The sequence below is a fragment of the Amphiprion ocellaris genome, chromosome 2, assembly GCF_022539595.1.
Source record: "Amphiprion ocellaris isolate individual 3 ecotype Okinawa chromosome 2, ASM2253959v1, whole genome shotgun sequence".
NCBI classification, from domain to species: Eukaryota; Metazoa; Chordata; class Actinopteri; family Pomacentridae; genus Amphiprion; species Amphiprion ocellaris.
The window spans coordinates 18,513,144-18,537,309 of NC_072767.1; the positions used below are offsets into that span (position 1 = coordinate 18,513,144).

Sequence of the window (24,166 nt, forward strand, 5' to 3'; positions counted from 1 at the left end):
CTCTTTTCTTCTTACTTGTCTTCTTTGTTTTATTTCCCAAGTAAAGTCTTTTATGAGTTTGTTTTTCAGGCGCTGTATAGAAAACATAATGATTATTTGTGTTCTAATTATTTGAATGTGTCTTACACAAATTAAACCGCTGTTTATTTGAGCATTTCCATTTTATGCTACTTTAAACTTCCATTTCATTACATGTCAAAGGGAAACAATAAAGATTAAATCAGTGGTTTCTAACCCTTGTTGTTTCTCACAATGAACAGTTCAGTTTCAGATGTCTGAGTTGTTAATAGCTTCATCAAATAGCTATTTTTCCCTCTAACATGGTTTAATCTCAATAAATGTTCAAATGAACCCAACTACCACCAAAAAGATAAGAGAAAGAGTCACGAATCTAAGACCAGATTTGTTTTTCAGAACAGTTTTTTCTTCTTTCATGTCCCATTCTTAACACACTGATGTTTCTCTATGAATAATCTAACCACATCATATACCGCATCACAATCAGCAGGAATTTTACTCACCTTACCCATGTTTTACTGGTAATACTTACACTTCACTTGCAAATGTGTATTATTACGTTGCTGTATTGGTATTTTATTTGAAATGAAAGATCTGAATATTTCTTCACTACTGCTTTCAAATGATGATCTCTTGACATCGTAGTGAAGCTAAGATCAACACAACAAACTGTGAAGTGAAACCAAGTTGCTCTGATATAAGCAGAGCCTTCAAAAAGTTTTCTTTCATTTTCTACCCAACTAATCTCCATTTGTACTCAGAGTGGAGATGGACCCCAAAACTTATCATATTTTTAAGCCTCATTTATTATCATTTGAGTCCTACATATTGCAGCGTGTTTAAATATCATAAACCCACTACACTCTGTCTACTCTAGCATTTTAAATTAATGAGAATAAACACCATACATTTTTAATGGGGGATCCCTGGAAGATAGAAAGAAAAGCCAGTGCTGGAAAACAACAGTAACTTTCAAAATGAGTAAAATTAAGGCAAATCATCATTGCTGTGCGATGTTTTGATCAATATGATTTCCTTTAGGTAATTTTCTTTAGACACAAATGGCATTTTCAAACCTCACGGTTTATGTATAGGTCCCTCTAAACAAGAATAGTCTTGTAACAGTGATCAAGTCAGAAAAGAACCGGTTGAAGATGAAGTGGCAAGTGATGGCATCAACCACTACTTAAAAGAAAAAATATCAAAAAATAATTTTAAAAAATAGTATGAGACTAATCAAATGCGGTGTATATGTCTATATCTGTAAATTGGTGATTAGTGTATATATGTGTAATATTGTTTTTTACCAGTTAGTCAGTAGATACCTGTCTACATGTAGATTGTACATTCAAAGATATATTCAAAGATGAATATAGTATACATAAAACTAGTAAACTAGTAAAATTAGTCCACATGACAAAAAGAATAGTTTTATCTATAAAGGTTTTCTCAAGGTCGATACCAATACAGATAACCTGCTATACAGTATAATCACACACATTTGCGATAAAACTTAAATTCCTTAGAAATCATACTAGTATCATTCAATCAATCTTTATTGGTCATTGCACACTTTCATATACAATGAAATTTCATTTGAGCTGCCCTGCCAATGACAGCTCCGGCTGCTGCGCAGTGCTGTATGCACCTTACTTGAGGAAAAAAAGAAAAAGGACATGTTGGGATCTGGGTAGGGATAGCAGAGGGTAAATGAAAAAAAAAGGCTCATTGTACCAAATGAAACCTCCAATGTGGGGAAATTCAATTTAAGAAGGAGCCTAAAAAAAAACCACAAACCCGCAACAGGCAAAGCATGACATAAGACAAGGATCATAAATGCCAACACATTTTTTTTCTCAAATTAGTTTACTTATGTTTGAAATAACTTTATTTAAAAGACAGGTTTTTGAACATTTATTGTTCAAGAGGTTGTGTGTGAGCAAGAATGGTATATTTTTCATTCATTTTATTGGCAACTGTCAAAAAAAAGCAATGATGATACTGACCATCAGAAAAATGGTGAATACCTGATCTGATCGTCATTCATATATAAATGTACACTACCTTTCAAAAGTTTGGGGTCACTTCAAAATGGCCTTTTTTTGTTGAAGAAAATCATTGTTTTTTTCAATGAAAACAACATTAAATTAATCAGAAATACAGTCTAGACGTTGTTAATGAGATAAATGACTATTCTAGCTGGAAACGACAGATTTTTAATGGAATATCTACATAGAGGTACAGAGGAACATTTCCAGCAACCATCACTCCTGTGTTCTAATGCTACATTGTGTTAGCTAATGGTGTTGAAAGGCTAAATGATGATTAGAAAACCCTTGTGCAGTTTATATATATATATATATATATATATATATATATATATATATATATATATATATGATATAAATGGATGAAAAGCTATTAAATAAAATATGCAATCAAATTAAAAAGGCTAACAATGTAGGGCTAAGAACGGGAAAAAATCTGCTATAAAAACATTTTTTTATTCATTAAAGGTACATTCTCTCTGCTTTCTCAGTTTTTCGGGCCTGCAGGTGGCGCTGTTGAGCTCATATTCTCCCGGCAGCAGACTCAACACTCACACTGACACACAAAGAACCAGAGCGAGCATCAGCCCTGTCCCTGATCACTCCCTCCAACAGTCCGCTCCTTGTCCCGCAGCCTGGCCCGGAGGACTCCACCGTCCCCGGTCGCTCTGACACACTTTGTGGGTGTGTTCCCTTCTCAGCGGCTGTTCCTGCCCCACGAGGAGACACTGAGTCTGGGTCCGAGCGACACCTGCCTCTCTGCTGCCCGCTCTCTTTTGTCTCTCGCGTCTCTGCAGCTCCGGGCAGCAGCGACTAGGAGGAGGAGGAGGAGGAGGAGGAGGAGGAGCAGCGGGTGTACCTGACACCTACAGCCGTACCGCAGCTCTGCTCTCTCTCACAGAATAGCCCGCACCGGCCGCCACCGGCACCGCCTCCCTCCCTGTGCTAGTTCACCGGAGCTTTGTGCAGTTTGAACGGGACACGCTGCTTCTGCTGACAGACCGACAACTCTTAGAAATATAACGAAGAAAGCAACAAAGCGCTGAGGATCTTTCTAAGAACTCCTCCTCGGGATTTTTTTGTCAGGCTGTGAGGAGAAACAAGGACTACACCTTAAGAAGATGCGTCTCCCGGTGCTCATGTGTGCAGCGGTGTGTCTGTGCGCGGCACCGGGCCCGGCCGCCGGGGCGGATAGGAGCTGCGCCGACCTGCGGCAGTTCTACACCGGGAAAGGGTTCACTCTGGCCGGGGTACCTCAGACCGAGATCTCCGGTGAGTTTCTGGAGGAAGTGTTTCATTCACTTCTTTAAAAAACCCGACTTGTTAAGTCAGGTTTTAAATTATCATCCATGAAAACACGGATAGTTTAAAAATCACAAGATGTTGTGATAAAATATTACAATAGGATTTATTATCTCCCATAGCAGCAATATAGGGACGTATAGTATATAATATTTCTACTACAAAATTCCTTTTAAATGCATATCCTACGATTATTCTGTTTCATAATTAAATCAGTGCACTGTGACTGCTGTGAACGAGTCTCCCATCTATGTTAATAAACCTGCACCTCCTGCTTTTTTAACCAACTTTCATCCTCCATTCACTTATTTCATTGTTCCCAACAGCAGGTGTGCTTATCTTGTGCTGCATCTCAGTCCATGTGCCTTTTGTGCATTTGTCCATCCTCCCCTCAATTTTCTATTTCCCTGACTGAGAATCTCCAGTGAAGTGATTTCCCATTCTGTAGGTTCTCCTCTACGTCCTTATTATAGTCCTTTGTGGGGCATTTTGTTGTTTACTGAGGTTGTTGTAAGCCATGTGTCTTGTGGAGCCATTATAATCTATTCATTGCATTTACTGTTGTTCACAAATGTTTAGTGCTGCAGGTGTGACCAGCTCTTAGTATAAAGTACAGAGGAGCATATAGATGTGGCTGCTGAATAGCAGTGGGGCACTAATGTGTTCTGGGGCATTTTTTCATTGTCTGCTTTTGCACTGGACTGCAGGTGTGGTGTGTGTGTGTGTGTGTGTGTGTGTGTGTGTGTGTGTGTGTGTGAGTGAGTGACTCAATAGATGCTGAAATGGCCTGTTTTTTTCATTTGCATAAACTAATAATTTAGCAGTGCCTGGGGCAATATCCAGTAAGAGCTATAGCTCAGCAATCTCGACATAAGCTGCTGCTGAGTTGAACAGGAGAAGTGGTTTACAATCACTGTATTCTTTTGTTTGTTTCCTGGACCCCGTCCTGTCAGTCAGTTCTCCAAATAGTCAGGCAATCATGCATTTAATCAATCAGTCAATTACCCCACCAGTCAAGTAATCAGTCAGCTTGAGATCCAGTCAGTCAGCCAGACAGCACACATCAAAGTCTCTCTATCTCGTCTCTTGCGCTCGCTACCGTCCAACGCTGATTAAACTGTCTTGGCCTTGAGGAAAGTAAAATGGAGTTGTTTTCCCCTTTAAGGCAATCATCTGACGTTCTGTCGTTTCCCGGTTTCCACCTAAAGGTGGAAGGAAAGCAGCAGCCTCGCAAAGGAGGAGATGAAAGCCAGGCGAGATTGAGGTGTGCCTTCTGTGCATATGATCTGAAGGTCATTTCATGTTGTGTCAATGAAATCGCTCTGGTATGGGTGACTGGGTGATTAATATTAGATGTGTGTGTGTGTGTGTGTGTGTGTGTGTGTGTGTGTGTGTGTGTGTGTGTGTGTGTGTGTGTGTGTGTGTGTGTGATTGAGGTAGACGGCATCAAACAGATAACACTGTGGCAAAACAATCTGTGAGAAAGGCAAAGGAAGTGAATAAGATAGACAGTGAAACAGGTTGACAGAGACAGAGCTAGTGAGTCTCCCAAGGTCTCTGTCGGTGCTTCACAGAGAAGACACCCGACACAACACTCTCCCTCCCTTTCCATTAAAAAACTCATCTTTTGTTGACAGATGAAAAGCACAAAGCTTCACTCACTTGGACTTCTAGTTATTTGAGCAAGAGCTCTACCTTTCCAAAACTCGTTAAAAGTGACGACAAGATAGGAACAAAAAAAAAGGCAACAGGCGGCAGAATTCCCCAGAAGAAGTGGCTCTTCGATGTTCCTCATCTCAGAGACTGAAGTTGAGCTTTTCAGGCCTGGTGGAGACAGACTCTGCTGCACTCCTGTGTCACCATGGAGGATGGATGAGACTCCTGATGTGCACACAATTTTAGTGCGACTCTTGACTCTAGACCTTGTGGATACAGAGGTACATACAGTAGGGATGTGAATTATTTGGATGATGCAGCTTCATGATGCAGCTCATCCTTATTTGTTCCAGTGTTTGCACTAATTCATGTTTTTGCAAGTATGGATTACAGTAATAGAGACAAACGCTCAGATGGAACTGCTTTCCATTCACAGCTTTATGTTATTCCAGAATCTTTTCGTAGCAGAAAGATAGAATTATGCTGGACAATTTTAAGAGGATTTAGAGGTAAGAAATTAGAATCTGTCAGAAACTCTGTAGCAGATAGTTTTAGCACCCACCAGAGCAGTTAAATGGTATTTTAATGGGCATAAATGTGTATATTATAGTGTTGTGTTCTGCCTGTAACTACATAGTGATGCTGATGCTTTGGACTTTTTTCCCTTCTGAATGAAATTTGGAATCTATAGTGCACAGATGCTGGTGTAAAACTGGCCAAACATCATCATCAGAAGAACAATTAGTAGCGCACAAATTAAGGCACAACATTCTTACAGCCTCATTTGACTACGACATGTGTCTATTGTTTCTCAGTGCAGTAAACACACGGACAGATGTTTCAGCCCTGTGGCCTTCCTGTGCATGCAGCACACTTGCATTCTGAGGAACAAACACTTCCCTAATGAATTGGGACAAGACCCAGCTGTTGGCAGTCACGAGCAGTTCACAGTTAGCATTATCTGCAGAGCACAGCAGTGGTGGAGAAGGTTACTTCAGTTGACAGAGCTCACTGGGGGACAAATCCCTCAGTATATACAGTGATAAAGATCACCAGATGGTCATTAAAAGTGAGTTTATAGTCTCTAATATGACTACAAACTGCAGTACCTGCCCTTCTGAACCACAACAATACCGTGGAAATACACGAGTTCATGGTATATAAACATGTTTTAGTCACACTAGTGGCATAGCCCTGTAGAGACAGTGATTTCAGTCTGTTGGTCAGTCAGTACCAACCTTGTTTTACACTGAAATATCTCAATGGTGATTCAGCAGATTGCCATGGAAGTTGCTAAAACATTCATGTTACCCACAAGATGAATTTTAAAGACCCCCTCCGGTGAAAGTCAAGTTTTTTACCAGGTTTTTGGAGGAAAACATACCATGAGTGAAATAAGCAGTCAAGTCCATGGCAGCGTGTTTCCATCTTCAAACTGTAGTGTACCAATGGCAGGCTTAAAAATACAGATTCTGACTTCCGAGGTTTAACTGTAATAAATCCCAAGAACCAATCCTGTCAACTTGCTGGGCGGGACTTTCAGTATCATTATTTTTCCTCAAAATTGGTGTCTTGGTCGGACTATTGTTGGACTGCTCCAGTATTGCAACTTGCTCTTTTGTAGAGTAGTTTTAGTGTTTTGTAGAGTCACAGGCGAGCTGGTGTGCTCAGTTGCAGTGAGCAGGAAGTGGTGGGTGTAAAGACGGGTGAAGACCTCATAGATCTGATCGTTCTGGGGAAATCAAAGGCGTAGAAGTACATGTAGAAAATGTTTAGGAGGAATGGACTATTTTCATGCAAAAAAAATCCTGTAAATATGTAACTTTGATAGACTGAGATGAGTTTATAGGGGTTTAATCAATGGCTGGAGAGGAACTGTAATAACTTTGGTGGTCCGTGATTTGAGTTTTAGCGCAATCGTCAGGTCAACATTTGAATTTGTCAGCACTTTGGTTAATGACCAGATACCTGCAAAACTAACGAGCCTCTGCTGAACTTTGTGTTTAGTGCTAGTTATCACATGTTAGTGTGCTAACATGCTAAGCAGTGTACACAGTAGCATAGTTCCACACCCCCCCATGTTGAATCAAAAACAGGATTTTACAGGATCTACAGCAGCTTGCAGACTGACCTGTAGTTCCCTGTCAGTGGATATTCCAGAGGGGTCCCGAGCACAGTGGGCTAACATAGCACAGGACTTCTGGAGAATCCAGTACTTCCTACTGTTTCTGGGCTTCATTCACTAACTTGGCATTTACTCAAGCAGAAGTGCCAGAAAACCAACCAAATAAGGAGGTGTTGCATCAAGGCGATGTAGATGTGTTACTTAACCCAATGTTTAACGTATATGATGCACAGCATTTTGATCCTCACATGGCCCACTCTGTAATTATACAACCATCTGGATGGGTTGATGGCTGATGACATGGGAAATGTTTTCTCTCTACCATTCATCTCCTATAACATGAGTTCAACATACAGTAAGTACAGTGTACAGAGCAGCAAGCATGTCTGTAGACTGTTTTATTTTGTTTCTACTAAACCCTTTTTACATTTCGTAGAATATGTCAAACTCAGTGTTGAAAATTTCAGTGTTTAAAGACCAAGTATCCAATGTCAGCTTTTAAGTTCAATGTGCAAACGTCGCTCTCTGTTTGTGCTTCTGAGATAACATGTCATTCACGTCAGTGAAACAACCTTATTATTTAGTCCCATAGCGACTACTGTTTTGGAAGAACTTGGAATTTCTTCCAATACATTGAAATTTTTGCAGGTGAATTCTGGTAACTAACTAAACAGTTAGTAGAGAAAGATGAGCAGTCCAAATCCTCCTTATGTTGGGCTATTTTTTCCAAGCCAAAACACATGCTTAGAAGTTCCTCTTCAACTGGAGCACAGCCAAACAATAAAGCAGAAATGCAGTTTGAGTCGACGCCACATATGGGAAACATAAACTGGAACTGGCATAAAAGGGGACGCTTACAGTGTACCAATCTGCAAGGGCAAGAAAATAGTTTAAAATCAATTTAATTTCATGAAAATGCATGTTACTGCCAGGTCTAACAGGGTGTGAGACCTGTATGTGTAAGTAGATATGATAAATACTATCACTTCACAGTAAAATGCGTGTAATATGACGAGCAGATGCTCCAAATTCCTTCCCAGAGTTAAAAAAAAAAAAGCCTATTCTTCTCAGCCTCTGCTCGCACCTATTGTCTTATACATTTAACACCATGTGAATGGAAGTGGTCTTTCCTGCTGTCTGCCTGTCTGTCTTTGTGCCTGCAAGCGTTTTTAAATCTCACATTGTACCCTTCACCTGGTCCATAGTTAAAGAGCAGCTCATCCTATGGTGTGTGTTTAAAAGTCAGTGAAAGGCAACACCTTCTCCAGGGAAGACACTTCGTTTCATTCGCACATGCTTTGTCTGTGCAGAGCAGCACACACCCATGTGATCGAGTGACACAGAAACAGAGGCAGAGTGTAGAACCTGCACACTTCACACTCTGTGCAGGGAGGTATAGAGTTCTGACGCCTGCATGTGTTTGTATGTGTGTTATTTCGCCGGTATATTCAGTATTTGTCACGTTGTCGTTCGTTTGAAAGACCTTAGAAAAGACCAGCAGAAAGGTTGCGTGTGAATGACGGAGTTTAACATGATACAGTGTTGTAGGTCAGATTACCATTAGATTAGGATACATTACAGGTTTGGTTACCAGCCAATAACTCTTTAACAAGGCTCAATCAGCTGGAGAACCTCCGTTCATTTGCATGGACACAATCTTGGTAGATACACAGCGCCAAGGGTGGAGGAGTAATCCAATATTATTATTCCTCCTTCAACTTTACACCCACATTTGTCCCAAATTTAATCAAATTTCCTGAAAATCGGCTTTCATCTACTGCTGTTATGTGAACATTTGGATTTGGATATTTGAGATAAACAGCTGGTGGGGATTATTCTTAGGTTGGGTGCTGTTGATGAAGTGATGTTGATAAAACAAATGAGAATAACAGTGAAAATGTGAACAATATTGCATCACTCTTGTAATTTCTCTTTTCAGTGGAGCAGGAGCTTGAGTGACATTTAAGTCAGTCCATGTACATCAGGAAAAGCCTGTTTTCTTCACACTTTGTCACATTTGTTTAATCGAAACATCAACTATTCCAAAATCATCCAAGTATAAAAACATTTATGTGACATATTAACTTTTTGGACTTTCTGAAGGTTTCACTGAAGTGTTTGTTCCTCACAAATAAAAAAGTGCACTAAAGCAAGGATGGAAAAAAACACTTACTCAGTTTAGTTGTGTCATATCATCAGAGTTTGGTGTCCTAATGCCAGAGTAGAAAACAAAATCATAAAGATTTTGTGGAAAAGTTCAGAGCTCTCTTAAGCTTTTGGTAGCAAGTTTTAATGTCACCTCAATACTGATCGTCTTCATGAAAAAATGTAAAAATCAGGTGTGCTCAAACCTGTGCTGAGTAGACACGTCACAACAACAGAACTATTTTAGAAGTTTTAGATGTTTTCTGTAGAAACTTAAACTTTCATTACACCTGTGCTTGGATTTAACTTGTACAAGATTTAAATGCATGTGACGTGTGTATTGTGATGGAAGCAAATGGTTCAAAATTCCCTATTAAAAGTAATCCAGTTGATGTCAACCTGGTTTCTTTCCTATTAATGTGGCTGGTTTGGCTCCAAGTGTCATGCTACATTTGCACTTTTCACCTCTGTTGTAGAGATTTGGGGAAACTGCATGTAGCAGAAGGCAATTAGCTCCCTGCAGCTTTCCAGAGGAAGCAGATTTTTACATGTCTCCATTTTGAACATTTGTTTTCAGTCAGATTGAAAGCAAACACAAAAATTAGCCACCTGGATTGAACATTTGTCTCATTGGATTAGCTTTACTTAACATATGGAGAGTTGCACCTTCGCGTTCTTTTCCGCCAGTTGATTTTGCGGAGGTGGAACAGTGTTTATCAAAGCTGCAGATTCATGAGTTAGAATTCCACAGCTGGGACTCCTCTCATCCATGAATGCATGAAGATTGTCCAAGTCTGACACCGGCAGGTCTCAGTCTTTGCAACAACGGTTTTATAGGTTGTCTTTCAAGATACCCTGTTGTCTTTCTGCCTCCATCCCCACAGTTAAAGTCAGCCTCACATATCTAAACAAACTGCAGATAAAGATACCAGTGTTTGGGTCAGTCAGGAGGTATGCCTGCATGGAGATCCCAAATGCAGTTAGCAAAATGTCCATTTCTGTGTTTAACTTCAGTCAGAGAGAAAACAAACATTTAAAATGATTCATTATTCATAGTCTTTCTTTGGGAAGCTGCAGGGAGCTCATGCTTAATTGCCTCGCTAAATACTGTTCACAAGCTGTTTTGTGCAACTCCTCATTTCCCCAAATCTCTACAATAGAGGATCCATAGAGACACAGCAGCAACGCTAATGAGAAATACTCCAGGTTGAAATTAAACTGGAATTCTCATTAAGGATTGTTATAATGACTTCACCCATTCATTCCAAAATAAAATCAGACTGTAGAGCTGATGTAGGGGCGTGGCTCTTGATTTTAGCCCCTGGCATCTCTTTTGGCATGAAGGTTTGTGAGCATAAGGGTCATTGTAGAGGGTGATTTCTTTAGTTGTGAACCAGTCACCTAGTCATTGTCACTGTGTGTTTGGTTTGGTGCTAAAGAGAGAAGTGAGCAACTGAAAATGAATTAGAACAGGTGAAGGTTTTTTTTGTTATTTTCTGACATTAGTTAGAATTTGCAGCACTATATTCACTGTTGTGCATCACTTTTAATACGGCTGCTTAAGTTAAATATCACAAAGATAGAGTAGAGAGGCCTTTAAGTTTCTCATCTAATTCCAAGGAACCTCAAACTGCTACTTCACCCGTTTTAACCAATACACCTGACGAAATAAACCCTTATTATGACACCTCTCCTTCCTCCGTCTAAACTGCCTGAAGACTGCTCTCAGTGAGAATGCTGCAGTGCTACAAGGTTCAAGAAAAATACGATGTACATTTAAGCAGTCGTGAATATTTCCATTTTAACTGATGCTGGCTGGTGTCTGCCCACCGTGTACGAGCGTCTACGTACGTGTTTGAGGGAGGAAATTGATACTGTCCGTCATCTGTCACACATCACATGCTCACTCAGGCGTTCACGATACACGCCACCAAGTGGAACGCCGAATCCCCAACACACACACACACACACACACACACACACACACACACACACACACACACACACACACACACACACACACACACACACACACACACACACACACAAGCTCTGTATGCTCTCCTATAACTTTTGCTCTCCTCCCTGCTGGTGTGTGTCTTATTCCTGGTGCCGACATTGTTTTTCTAGACAGGCTCAGATCTATGAGTGCAGGGTTGTGTGTGAGAGCGAGGACTTTGCTTGGCTGTTAAAAGCACAGCTGTGAATCTTTCATGATGTCTGATGCAGCGACATGAGAGAGCGACGGATAGAGATGGAGGTGAGGAGGAGGAGGGGAGGATGGGAAGAGGCTCCGTCCTGGTTGCCTTTCCTGTTATCTCTCCTTCATCCTGCCTTCTTCCTAACTCACTTTTGTAGCCAACCCCAAGTGGACACTCAAGGAACTGCAGTTTTTGGCACTGCCGCAAATCTTACGTGTGCATATTTAATTTCCTATTTATGTGCAAAGGACAATGTGAAAACAATGGGGCGCAAAATGCAACTGATTCAGCTCACGTTGTCTAGTTTAGCTAGCAAGCTAGGGTTGATATAACTAATAGTGTATTGGCAATTAGCATAGATTTATTTGGTAACGTGCTAGTAATGTTTAATAATCTGTTTTTACTACAGGTATCCTCTGAACCTTGTTGAAATACCAAAACTGTCCTCCCATAAAGGTCATCTGTGCAAACATGGTAGTACATCCCATGGTTACATTACGTAGTGATGTCTAGTGCTTATAGCAGTTATTATGAGAGCAATAGATAAAGTGCAGAATGGTATGCTATGGTTTGAGTGATGTACATTTTGTTATATGAAGTCCATGAGAGTCCACGCAAAGGCACTAGGGTGCGTGCTCAGCAGCAGCGTGTATCTGCAGAATACATAGACATACATATATGCATACATATATGCATACATGCATATACATGTATGAAATGCGCCAAGCAAACTGGAAAGTACTATAATGACTGAGTCTGTGGTGTTAGCAGTTGTGTGTGTGCATGTACTCCTGGGTGTATAGTCAAGGCCTAAGGAGGAGTTTGGACTGGATGGATAGCTCAACAGAACAATGGGCCCTACAATTTTTTCTCCATTTTAAACCAATGCTCAATATTTCCTTCAACCATGACTGTCCCATAGCCTTACCTATTATTTCAACAATTCTAATTTTTTACAAAAACCTTGCTCTTTGCCTAGTTTTTGTGCCTAAACATTACAAAACTGTTTTAAATATGGGTTCTATCAGTGGGTAGGGACAAACAACCCATCTGTTTTTTCAGGTTGGTTGGTTATCCTGCCACATTAATAATGCACATTTACATTCTAGATATGAACCCATATTACCCAGGATGACTGTGAGCAAAGGCACAAGAAGATTAAATCCTTCCACGGCCTAACGTAATCAAGTCAAACTGATGAATGTATCATGGGTCAGAGTCATGCAGTCTTCCTGCATCCTTTTGACCAGCACGTATTATTCAAGTGGTGGCCGGAGGAGGAAAAAAGAGCTGAGGAGCAAAAGCACAAAGCGTTCGATGCCTTAACATCAATCTTTGCACCTAAAATCAATGTGCAGCAAATCAGTATCACTTCTTGATAACCTCTGTCTTTCCCTTCGTCTGCATCCTCCTGCTTTTCTTCCCCTACGCTCCGGCTCACACCTCTTCTTGTTCTCTCGCCTCCCTTTAATGTTTACTTCCTCCTGCTTATCAGACGCTATTTTTGCTTTCTCCTCCTCCTCCCAGCCCTCCTCTCATCTTCCCCTCCTCCTCTCGGGGAGTTGAACGTCCATCTGTTTTCCAAATGAAAAGATGAGTTGTTTGTCTGATGTGGTGGACTCTGCGGTTTCTTGGCTGCTTTATGAGTCTCTTCATGCATATGCTCCGTGGAGCCCTGTGCGCTGTGTGTGTGTGTGTGTGTGTGTGTGTGTGTGTGTGTGTGTGTGTGTGTGTGTGTGTGTGTGTGTGTGTGTGTGTGTGTGTGTGTGTGTGTGTGTGTGTAAGGAATGGAGATTTACTGGTATTTCTGTCACTTGGATAACAGGTATTTATATAAAGTGAAATAAACTGGTGCATCGCATCACTGGTGTTTCCTGAGCTGACTCTTCAGTTGCATTGAGAGACTGCTGACCACATTGCATTTTTAGTCATGTACAATATCACCGGATTAATTGATTACTTGCTCAATGGATAATCAGACTATTTTTTTGGCCAACGGTATAAAGAAATTCACCAGTTCCAGCTTCTAAATTGTGAATAAATATTGGTTTTCTTCATCTTGTTTTGTAGCAAACTGAATGTGTTTTGATTACGGACTTTTGGATACAAAGACTAATTAAATTTTTGCGAATAATTCAGTCATTTTCATCGAGTACAGCTTAATTCATGTTCAGCAAAGATCTAAACACTATTATTATAATTTCCCCGATGCAGTTCAATTCATATTTGCATTGCCTGCATCTAAAGTGTAGGCATTCAGAAGTAATATTGAACAACCCTATAGATGAACAACAGAGATTAAATAAAGCAACTTACCGTGCAACTTTTAAACCTTCATAATACACTTCAGCTGTTGAAGTACTTTTAATAACTTCTTATGACAGTGAATAGAGACGGCAGGAGTGGATGAGATGTGTCGGCTTAACGCGTTCGCCCAGCGCTTCAGCTCACAGTTCTGCATATTAACTGTCATGCATTGTGGTTTTTTAAATTTCGGGGAAGGACACAAGTGCAGCCTCTCAGTGGGTTATGTTCAGGCATTAGAGAATGGTACGCTGAGGTATTACAGTGCTGTGCTTTCCATTTCACTTACCTCTGCAGCCCAACGCACCAGTGAAGAGCTGCTATCACTGAGCGTCTGTAATTAGTTATTACAAGGATTAATTGTTGTAATTTGAGTGTTTCCTGCAAAACTGTCTTGTTTTTTTTAATGTAGTTTTCATGTAATGTTTCTTTATAAGTATTTAATCAGTGGTACAAAATGAAGTATAGCAATTAGAACTGAAATAGCTTACTTTAACCGCCATTAGCAGCCATGGGGAGGCTAATTAGATAAATTCTCCTAGATCAGCTTGTCATGTTGATGCTAGTGGTGAGACGCGATTAAAGAAAATTATCTTTGTCAAATAGCAATATTTGACACAATAAGCAAAGTTTTTCAGTTCAAATAAATTTTGGTTGATGACTGAATTGATAAAAAGACAAATACGTCAACTTAAAATGTTTGTTTCATTTATATTTATCTGCATTTTTCATCTGTCTGCTACATTCACAGATTACTGCAAACTCAAAGTGCAACTATAACGGTTATATTCAACATTTTAAAACTTTTTGTAAACTTGAGCACTTTCAGTGTCTTGAAAAGTGGTCTATTATGGGATGGCTACACCATCTGATGGTACCAGGACTGTCGTAGCTAACGTTAGCTCTGGTTCTAACAGCAACATGTTTTGCATTGAGGTGATACTGTCGGCTTGAAGTGCTGTGGTGATAAGAAAACTCTTTGTTTCACAATTTGCACACAACCACGCTTTTATCCAAGCTGCCATCAGGACGATTTTTAAAAGAAAACCTTCCTTCCAGCAAGCTCAGTGCGGTCTCGTCTTCCTTCACTATTCAAACTTTCTTGTTTGCTGACATCACTCCTGTGAGTCTTCTTCATGGCTGTAAACAGACTTTAGGTTCATTACCGCCACCTACAGACTGGAGTGTGCACCAGTGTTACCTGTGTGCCAGAAATTAGGGAACTGAGAAATGTGCAATTAAACGCGTTTATTTTTAATGCATTTAATCGCATGTAATGGTCATGAGATTGTTAGAATGTGTTGGTATTCTTCTCTAAATATAAACTGAACAAAGTTGAAATCAGCTTCTTGTTTCTTTGTCAATAAAGCAGAAACGATCATCTCAAAAATCACCTCTAGACATGTTACACAACGTAAAGTCATCTCCCCAGAATAATACTTTGTCAGACGTACATTTTCAACAAAAAAGAATCAATTACTTGATTAATTCTTAAAAGTGCAACTGCTCCTTGTTCCCCACTGAAAAATCCAGAATCTATAAAGACTAAAAAAAGAAAAATACTTTGCAGCAAAAACATAAATACTGTATGAACACAGCACACATTCACCACTGTTCACCAACGATTTGTGTTGTGCTGCTAAAAATATTTAACTGCCATATTAGTCTCAGCATGTTCAATGAGCGGCTGTGCATTTGTTCGGTGTAGCGTACAGTCGCCCGGGGAGACATTACGTTACCACAGCTAATCACACGCTAGTTTTTAAGTATTTTCCTCAAACCCCAACAGGGTGTTTATCAGCTTTATGGCTTGAAGAGTCACATTGGAAGGAGCTCTAATGTCATTCTGTGCTGTAGTACAGTAGAGGATGTTTTTGTTGACCACATGGTGTCCTAACTGGGAGGTCACAGCTGCAACACGTGTCCTCACCCTCAGCGCTGATAGGCTCTCAGGTGCTGAGCATCATCAGACACAAATCTCATTGAGTGTGACTGGGTGTCTGTGGCAGGTGTATCTGTCACGGCTCTGCACAGTAAAACAAACGGACTTGGCAGCAGTTTCCAGTAGCAACCAGGGGAGGTGATGCATTACGTGTTAGTGGAGTCAAACGATGATTGATTTAAAGGCCGAGGAGTGGATTTAACAAGTCAGATCAATGAGACATCATGCTGCAGTTTTCACCCTGCATGCATGTGTTTCATGAAAAGCGCAAGTTGCTGATTTGTTGAAAGTTACGTCACATTTGCACACTCAGACATGGGACAGTCGTGGGATACAAGGTGTGGTTAGTTCATTTGGAACCAGGCTGAAACCAATGAGAGGGATCCATCGCTGCGTGCATTAGGTTTTATTTTCATGTGTCTCTACATGTGAAACCCAGACATGGACCTATAATTAGACTTGTTGCTGTGAAAATCCCAACTCTGTGCAGGCCTGCTGTGTTTTTGCTGCATACAGCCAGTCTTTCTTTCACACTTTTTATCATTTTAACCTCCCGAGTGTTGGCTCAGAGGTTATTTCAAGATATTTTTTTATTGCAATTTCATGGCATTTCTACTTTATTACACACTTTGCTGTTGGGAGTGACAGAGAAGTTTATTTGATAGAGGTGATGAACTGCATAAAAACGGCTCCTTGGCTCATAACATTTTGAAGCCGCTGTGTGCGTCATATTGTGACGATACACCAGGGTGTCCGTATGACTTTTGGAAATGTTCCACACTTTGTGGAGCAGCTCCACTGCAGTAGTTACAGAAGCGTGGCCATGGGCACCATGGGAGACGTAATAATGAATTTCTGTGAATAAACTTGGGAGCCGAAGAAAAATCGCTCCTTATGAAATTTAAATAGCTTCTTTGCATCTTCCTCAATTTATATTTAAATCTTATCAAACACCAGTGTTGCAAAGATTCTCTCGGTCTTCTTACACATCGATTATCTGATTAAAATTCATCATTCTTGCCTGGCTTTGGCAAACTCCATTTTTGTGTCAGTTTGCTGTACCACTGTATATGTAGGATATAGATTGGTGAGTTAGGATAGTCTAAGTAGCTAAATGAACTGTTTTAGTAGACTGTGTGGCAATGTAGGAGGAGGTGTTCCACAAATTTGTCTTGCGCTTGAGCCTTCTGTGCCAGCAGTGGCTGATGAATCTGTTATTAACAAAGCTGTGGCACCAGACCTACAATCTTTTTTATTCTGTAAGGTGACTTACAACAACCTCTGCAGCTGTTTCATTTCTGCCATGTTTGTTTCTGTTTCAGTGGCACCTGGTTTTCTCACTGTCCGTCACACGCCTGACTAATTTAAAATCTTCAGCTATGAGGAATACAGCCTTCATACTGCAAAGGAACTTAAATACTACTGCATTGTCCCTGCATTAAATCCTCTAACTCCAAAACCCATCGCAAGTTTGAAAGGCTAGTTGTGTTTGACAGCATCTGCAAATTACATAGGTAATTTACCAGAGCCAGAAGCTGTGAAATCAGAAACAATTGCTGAATTTTCAACTTTTTAACGGTCCTTGAACTTATTTCCTGTGACAGCCTGTTCTGTCACTAAAATCATCCAAATCTTAAGCTTTAAATCTTGATCGTTTATCAAAATTACTTTATCCTACATGTCCCAATTAAAAATTTGGCATAAATAAACTGTTTGCTCTGAAGTGATTCTATACAATATAGAGAATTCTGCGCTCCTCAGTGCAACTGTAAAGTGATTAGTAACTCAACTGTGACTAACAGTCACCATTCTCTGGCTGAACTGCAGGCTGTGTATGTATGTGGTAATCCAGTTATCTGATCCAACTACACCTGGAAGCACTTAGGAAAATGTTGTACATGTTGATTACAGATTTTTTTCAATTTTTGGATAGATAAATGATGAAAGAAATTACTTTTTTTCTTATACATGACCGTTCAAAAGTTTGGGGTACCTACAAATGTCCTTATTTTTGAAAGAAAAGCAGTTTTTTTTCAATGAAGATAACATTAAATGAATCAAAAATACAGTCTAGACATTGTTACTGTGGTAAATGACTATTCTAGCTGAAAACAGCTGATTTTTAATGGAATATCTACATAGAGGTACAGAGGAACATTTCCAGCAACCATCACTCCTGTGTTCTAATGCTACATTGTGTTAGCTAATGGTATTGAAAGGCTAATTGATGTATATATATATATATATATATATATATATATATATATATATATATATATATATATATATATATATATATGATTTACAACATGACTGTGTTATACTGCATTAGAAGACACTTTTGAGGCTTCCAGCCAAGTGAAAAGAACAACTGAAATGCTTAAGGTTCAGTGAGTTAAGGCATCATAATGGTATTTCTAAATACACAGTACCTTCTTAAATAGGACCTGGCATCGGTTCAAGAATGAGGGCTTCTAATACTTGCATCTCCCTCAGTGCTTCAGAGGCTCTGATCAGGCTCTCGTCACGTTCATTCAGCCTCTCCACTGCTCTGACACTTCAGACTCGTCCTGGAATCGGCTGACCTCTGGCTGTGACCTAATGTTCGGCCGACCACAGAGATTTGATGCCCCCCGCTGAGAGAGAGCGCAGGGGCAGAGAATCCGTCCTTCATGTCCCCTATTAACCCCACCTCCACACACTCACGTTCGCTTATTCCCACCTCTCGTTCACCACCTTCCCGTCAGCGCTGCCAACAGTGTGCCGTTGGATTAGCCGATGTCTAATCTCCTGCTAATCCTGGCCTGTTAATCTATGCGTTAACAGTTCTTACTCACAGCAGGACTCCTGAATGCACTGACCTTACCACACAGGGAATAAGACTCTCTCGCTGAGGTATTCCATTTAGTCTTTTCCCTCCTTACGCTCATTCAGCAGTGTTTACGTGTACAGAAACTGTCATTATTGCTCAGGATACTTAAATCTCCTTTTAATTTGTCAGAGGGCGACAGGGCAATCTCCTGTTTACAGTCAGCTGTAAATAAAGGCTAATCCCTGCTGTCAGAGATAGCTGACGTGACCTTTGCCTTTACCAGAATTATCCACATATTTGCACAAATGTGCACACTCACTCCGACAGACGCTGATTCTTCGCAGCGTGGCACACACCAGTTGGCACATGTTTTTTTTTTTTTTTACAGGAGTGAGTGAAGGGGAGTAAAAGTAGTAGTTAGTTTAAGAGCCTTTAACTACTCCCAGAAATGACATAGAATTATGGCATTATACGGTGGAGTTGGTGCCATGTGAACACACACACACACACACACACACACACACACACACACACACACACACACACACACACACACACACACACACACACACACACACACACACACACACACACACAGTGGGCAGCAGACAGGGTGGACTGAGGGGCGGTGGGATATTTTTAGTTCAGTAATGGTTTAAAATAAGGAAGGGTTCACCCAAAACACTGTTTGCCTACACCCCTTTATGCTTTCTCTGTCTGCCTTTTCGGCTGCTTTTTGACTCATCATTCACATTCTCTATTTTATTTCACTTCCAGTAGGTGTCAAAGCACATCCACATTCATCATTCCTCTAAGTTTTTGCTCAGCAAACTTGTCCATGCTGTAGACAGTAAATACAATATTTCACATATTCTGTAATAGCCATGGTTAGAATGTCATAGTGCATTATAGGTCCATCAGCCACAACACTGAGACCAATGACTGATGGGTGAAGTGAATAACATGGATTATCTTCTTAAAGTCTGATGGAAACACTGGTCTCCTGGAAGTCATGTGGATGTGACTTTCAGGTCAAGTCAACTTTATTTTTATAGCACATTTGAAAAACAGCCAAAGTTGACAACAGTGCTTTACAGTTCAACAATAAAAAAACAAAACATAACCTGTGAGGAAATATACAGAGCAAGATAAACAATGACGCGTATCAAGGTGTCAATGCTCAACTTCAGTTAAAAGCCAGAATACATATGTGTCTTCAGTAGGCACTCGAAGGTATAAAGAGACTGAGGGGTTCTAATTTGAACAGGTAAGTGGTTCCACAGATTAGGTGCGGCAACAGAAAAGGCTTGGTCACTTCTGTTTCTGAGTCTGGATCTGGGAACTTTAAGGACCATCTGATTGGCTGAACTCACCACTAAAACTGGAGCATGGACATGTAAAAGCTCAGACAAATAAGAAGATGTCAACCCATTTAACACCTTAATAACAAGCAATAAAATCCTAAAAACAATTCTGAAGCAGTCAGGAAGCCAGTGGAGCGAGGCTAAAACTGGATTGATGTGTTTCCGTTTCTTTGTCCCTGTTAGAAGTCGGGCAGTAGCGTTTTGTACCAGCTGTAGCCGACAAAGGGACATCTGATCGAGACCCACATACAGAGAAATACAATAGTCTAGCCTAGATGTGATGAAGGCATGCATGACTCTCTCAAAGTTGTTGTGGCAAAAATAGGGCTTCACTTTGTCCAACAGCCTCAACTGAAAGAATCCGGTTTTGACAAGAGAACTGATTTGTTTGTCAATTTAAAAGCACTGTCAAAAATAAAAAAAAAAAAATCACTTCGACACATATCACCTACCTTAACACTGTTGCAGATCACGTGCATCCCTTCATGGCAACAGTATTCCCTAAAGGCAATGGCCTCTTTCAGCCGCCACATTGCAAAAACTGCTCAGGGAACAGTTAAAGAAACAAAACAAAGAGCCCAAGACTCAGCATCAAAACTCCACAGATTCCAAACAGATCACCTCACAGCCCACAAGAACCAAACGATCTGCTGCCAACATCCCGGAGCCAAACACCACAGGACACCCACAGAGGGCCTGCGACCATGCCCAGGCAATTTAAAGCTATTTGGTGGCACAAATGGGACCTACACAGTATTAGGCAGGTGGTTTTAATGTTGTGGCTGACTGGTGTATGTGTTATTTTAAAAGTAAGCAGAGCAGAGCAACAATGAATGTGTGTTTGCACCATTTCCTACACTGTTAATGAACTAATTATCAATATAAGCAGCATCATTGATTTGCCCGCTGTGGGAATGCTACCACAAAACTGCAATGTAAGCCCATTTTTAAATCAAGTGTCAATCAATTGTGACTTGAAATTTGAATAATCGCAGAGAAAAGATAATGAGCTACAGATTTATTTGGCACTTACCAGTAGATTACAGCTTCATAATTTACTCTTTACCCCCTTTTCTTTCTCTGTGCTTCTACTTTTGTCTCCACTGATGGTCTTTTACTCCTCCTCCTCCTTCTTTTATTTTCATTTTATTGCCTTCTCATCCCTCCATCTTTCTCTCTGCTCTTCCATCATTACAGCTCCATGGCTACTCTGCCTCTCTGCCCTCCCTTTACTTTTCAGTGGATAGTAAAAAGGTAAAAGTGTACTTTGGGAGGAAGGCCATGTGGGACTTTAAATCACATACAGGTGCCCTTAAATGGTGAAGAGAGTGTGAGATGGAAACACACACACGCACACACGTACACACACACACATATACATGCACGCAGACGTACCATCAGCCCCTCATTTAGGTAGCAGTAATTTGCCGCAGTAAGTGACAGGGTTATTGTAAGACGCTCATTAAGAAAGGGAAGCGGCGAATAAACGTCTGACTGAAGGGAATAAATTCAAACCGCTGCGCCACTTTTACTGCTCAGCAATAAGCCGCTTTGATGTGGTGCGTGATGGCAGAGCCAGGGCAGACTCAGGGTGTGTGAGTGTGTTAAAATGCAGGCTCTTATAACACTGAATTTACATCTTATTTGTAATGTGATCACAGTGTAGCATGTGTCGCGTATACTTGTGCTGTGCTGCCTGTACGGGTCTGTCGTTACACCTTCAAAGATCAGAGGTCAGATCAGTTACAATGCGACAGACTGTTACCGTGGTAACACAGCGCGAGGTCACTTCCTGTGACAAACTTTCATCTCAGCAGGAGAGAGGAAAGGAAAAGAGAGAAGGAGGGATGCATGAAAGGAGTGAGGCGAGTGACATTGGCGTAAAATGGAGGGATGGAAGAGGTGATTTTGAGAGAAGAGTTAAAAGGAGTGCAGGCTGGATGAAAGGCGGAGGAAATTTCTGAAGGAGGGAAAGGGTGAGACAAGACTGTGGCTGGGAGGAAATCTGGATAAGATGGAGGTTCAAAGGTGGTTCATGCCTTTAGCTTCTGATGTAATGCATTTCTTCATTTCTTTATTTTACAGTTATGAGCTGACATTAGGAATCTTTCCCTCATTTAGCATTTAGAAGTGACTGAAAACTTCTTTGACAAACCGGAGCATCAAGACAATATAGCTGAGCACTGGTTGATGTATCTCAGACCAACATAAACACGGGGCAGTTATGTGACAATCGGCTTATGTTTGTCCGTCTGCACGCAACATTACTCAAAAACGGACTAATGGATGTGATGTGGCTTATAGCCTTGATCCACAGATTTGTTAAAGATTTCTGTATCATTGTGAGATAGCGGCACAGCATCACTGTAACTATGACAACGAGTGAACACTACGTCAGCTGCCTGCTGACGATCACATGATTGTGATCCTACTACAAATCTACCGCTGTGGACTTATCGGGACTTATCCGTCAGAAATGATACAAGGAACAATTGATTAAATTCTGGGGTTGTTTCTGAGTCCCATCAATTCCCGCCACCAGCTACATATTTAGGTCACACGATTCGGTATCTGTACATAACGTACACATGCATAACACACACCTGTACTTAGCGCAAGGCCATTTTTTATCAAAGATTTCATCCGTCTGAAATGATACAAAGACTGAGCAGCCTTGGCGGAGTACTGCGCTCTCTGAGTGCTTTTCTTGTTTATTATATATCAAAATGAGATGTATTTTTATAAATATGTGTGCACTTATTTATTCGTGGGGTTTTCACAGTTGTTTAACATTCAACTTATTGTCTGTGTACCTGGATGAAGCTTGAATGGCCCAAAGTGTTAATCAGGATGGTTTATGTAGGATGGTTACATTAAGAAAAAAAACCAAAACTTTCTCCTCATTAAAAATTACCACCAAGTCTCAATGTACACTACCTGTCAAAAGTTTGAACATGCCTCTAATTCTCATTCAGTGCTTTTTATTTGTTTGTATTATTACTAGAATTCCTTGTACTTTTTTGTTTACAACAAATATGTATTCTTTTATAGTTTTGATGTCTTCAGTATTAATGTACAATGTAGAAATAATTAAATATTAACTATTGAATGAGAAGGTGTGTCCAAACTTTTGACTGGTAGTGTTTGTCCACATGTTAACAGTGTGATTAAAAGTACAAATGTAGTTCAAGAAAAAAAACTATTTTCTGAATGCCAAACTTGCTAACTGAATACTATGCAATAAATGAACATCCGAATAGTTGAATGTTTGGGTCGAGCTCCCCACTGAGCAGCACTGTGGAGACAGCAGGGAGGAAAAACTCCATTTGAACCAGAAGAAACCTCCAATAGAACCAGACTCAGGGTGGGCGGCATTCTGCCTCGACCAGTTGGGATGAGAGGAGAGGGAAAGGATGAGCAATGAGAAACAACAAACAACAGCAGGTTGGTGAGGCTCTAACTACAGACCAGAAACATGCAGCTCCAGAGCGAAAAAACTGAGCAACCCTTGTTAACAAGCTGCTTTCAGGGGGTTTGGTTCATCCTTTTATTTGGACAACAGTGATGCTTCACCCAAGGAGCGTTGTCAAGTTTTATTCCAGTGTCAGCAGCTAAAACAGACAAGTGTGGTGTAGCATCTGGAAAACTAGTCATTTGAGATACTTTCGTTATGCTTTACAGTGTGCTGATTCAGCTTCAGCATAGACTGACTGACCTCTGAGAAAGATTAGTCTGCAGTGTTGGTACAGGTTAGATGTGCGATGGAGCCACGGCTCAGAGTGTAATTAGATTTTCACGTCTCATTTAACCTGCGCGATGCCTCAATAGTCTCAGATATTGGAAGCATCACTTGAGTTTCTCGAGTATAGCAAAATTGATCCAGTGTTTTTCATGGTATTGAAATTGTCTTTAATTAGTTAAAATTAAAGAAAAGTGCAACCAAAACAACCTTTAGCCAGCTCAGCAAAGTTCATCCATTTACATGCTTAATTATGATTAAAGATGTAATTACTAAGTGTGGCGGGTTTCGTTTTGTTTTGGTTCAAAACATTGAGGGAAAGTTTTGGCAGCGTCGATGTTGTTGCAACAGTGTTGTACAGTTTGTGAAACAAAAAAAGCTGAGCTGTGAATGCACTTGTTAATAGCTTTATGGCACATATTCAAAGCCATAGTGTGTGTGCATGTGTTTGTGTGTTAAAACGAGAAGCGATTATCCTGTTTGTATCTTCCATTTAGCGTAACCTATAGC

General features: G+C 40.4%; 1 protein-coding gene across 1 annotated transcript in view; it reads left to right on the forward strand.

The window, feature by feature from the left end:
- The first annotated feature begins 2,617 nt into the window (after nucleotides 1–2,617).
- The window catches only part of gpc1a (glypican 1a), a 44,531-nt gene continuing 22,982 nt past the window's right edge, over nucleotides 2,618–24,166 (forward strand). The window contains exon 1 of the mRNA XM_023268584.3: nucleotides 2,618–3,338. Within this exon, the coding sequence (XP_023124352.2) occupies nucleotides 3,188–3,338 (151 nt within the window). The 5' untranslated portion in view covers nucleotides 2,618–3,187. The remainder of the gene's footprint in view (nucleotides 3,339–24,166) is intronic.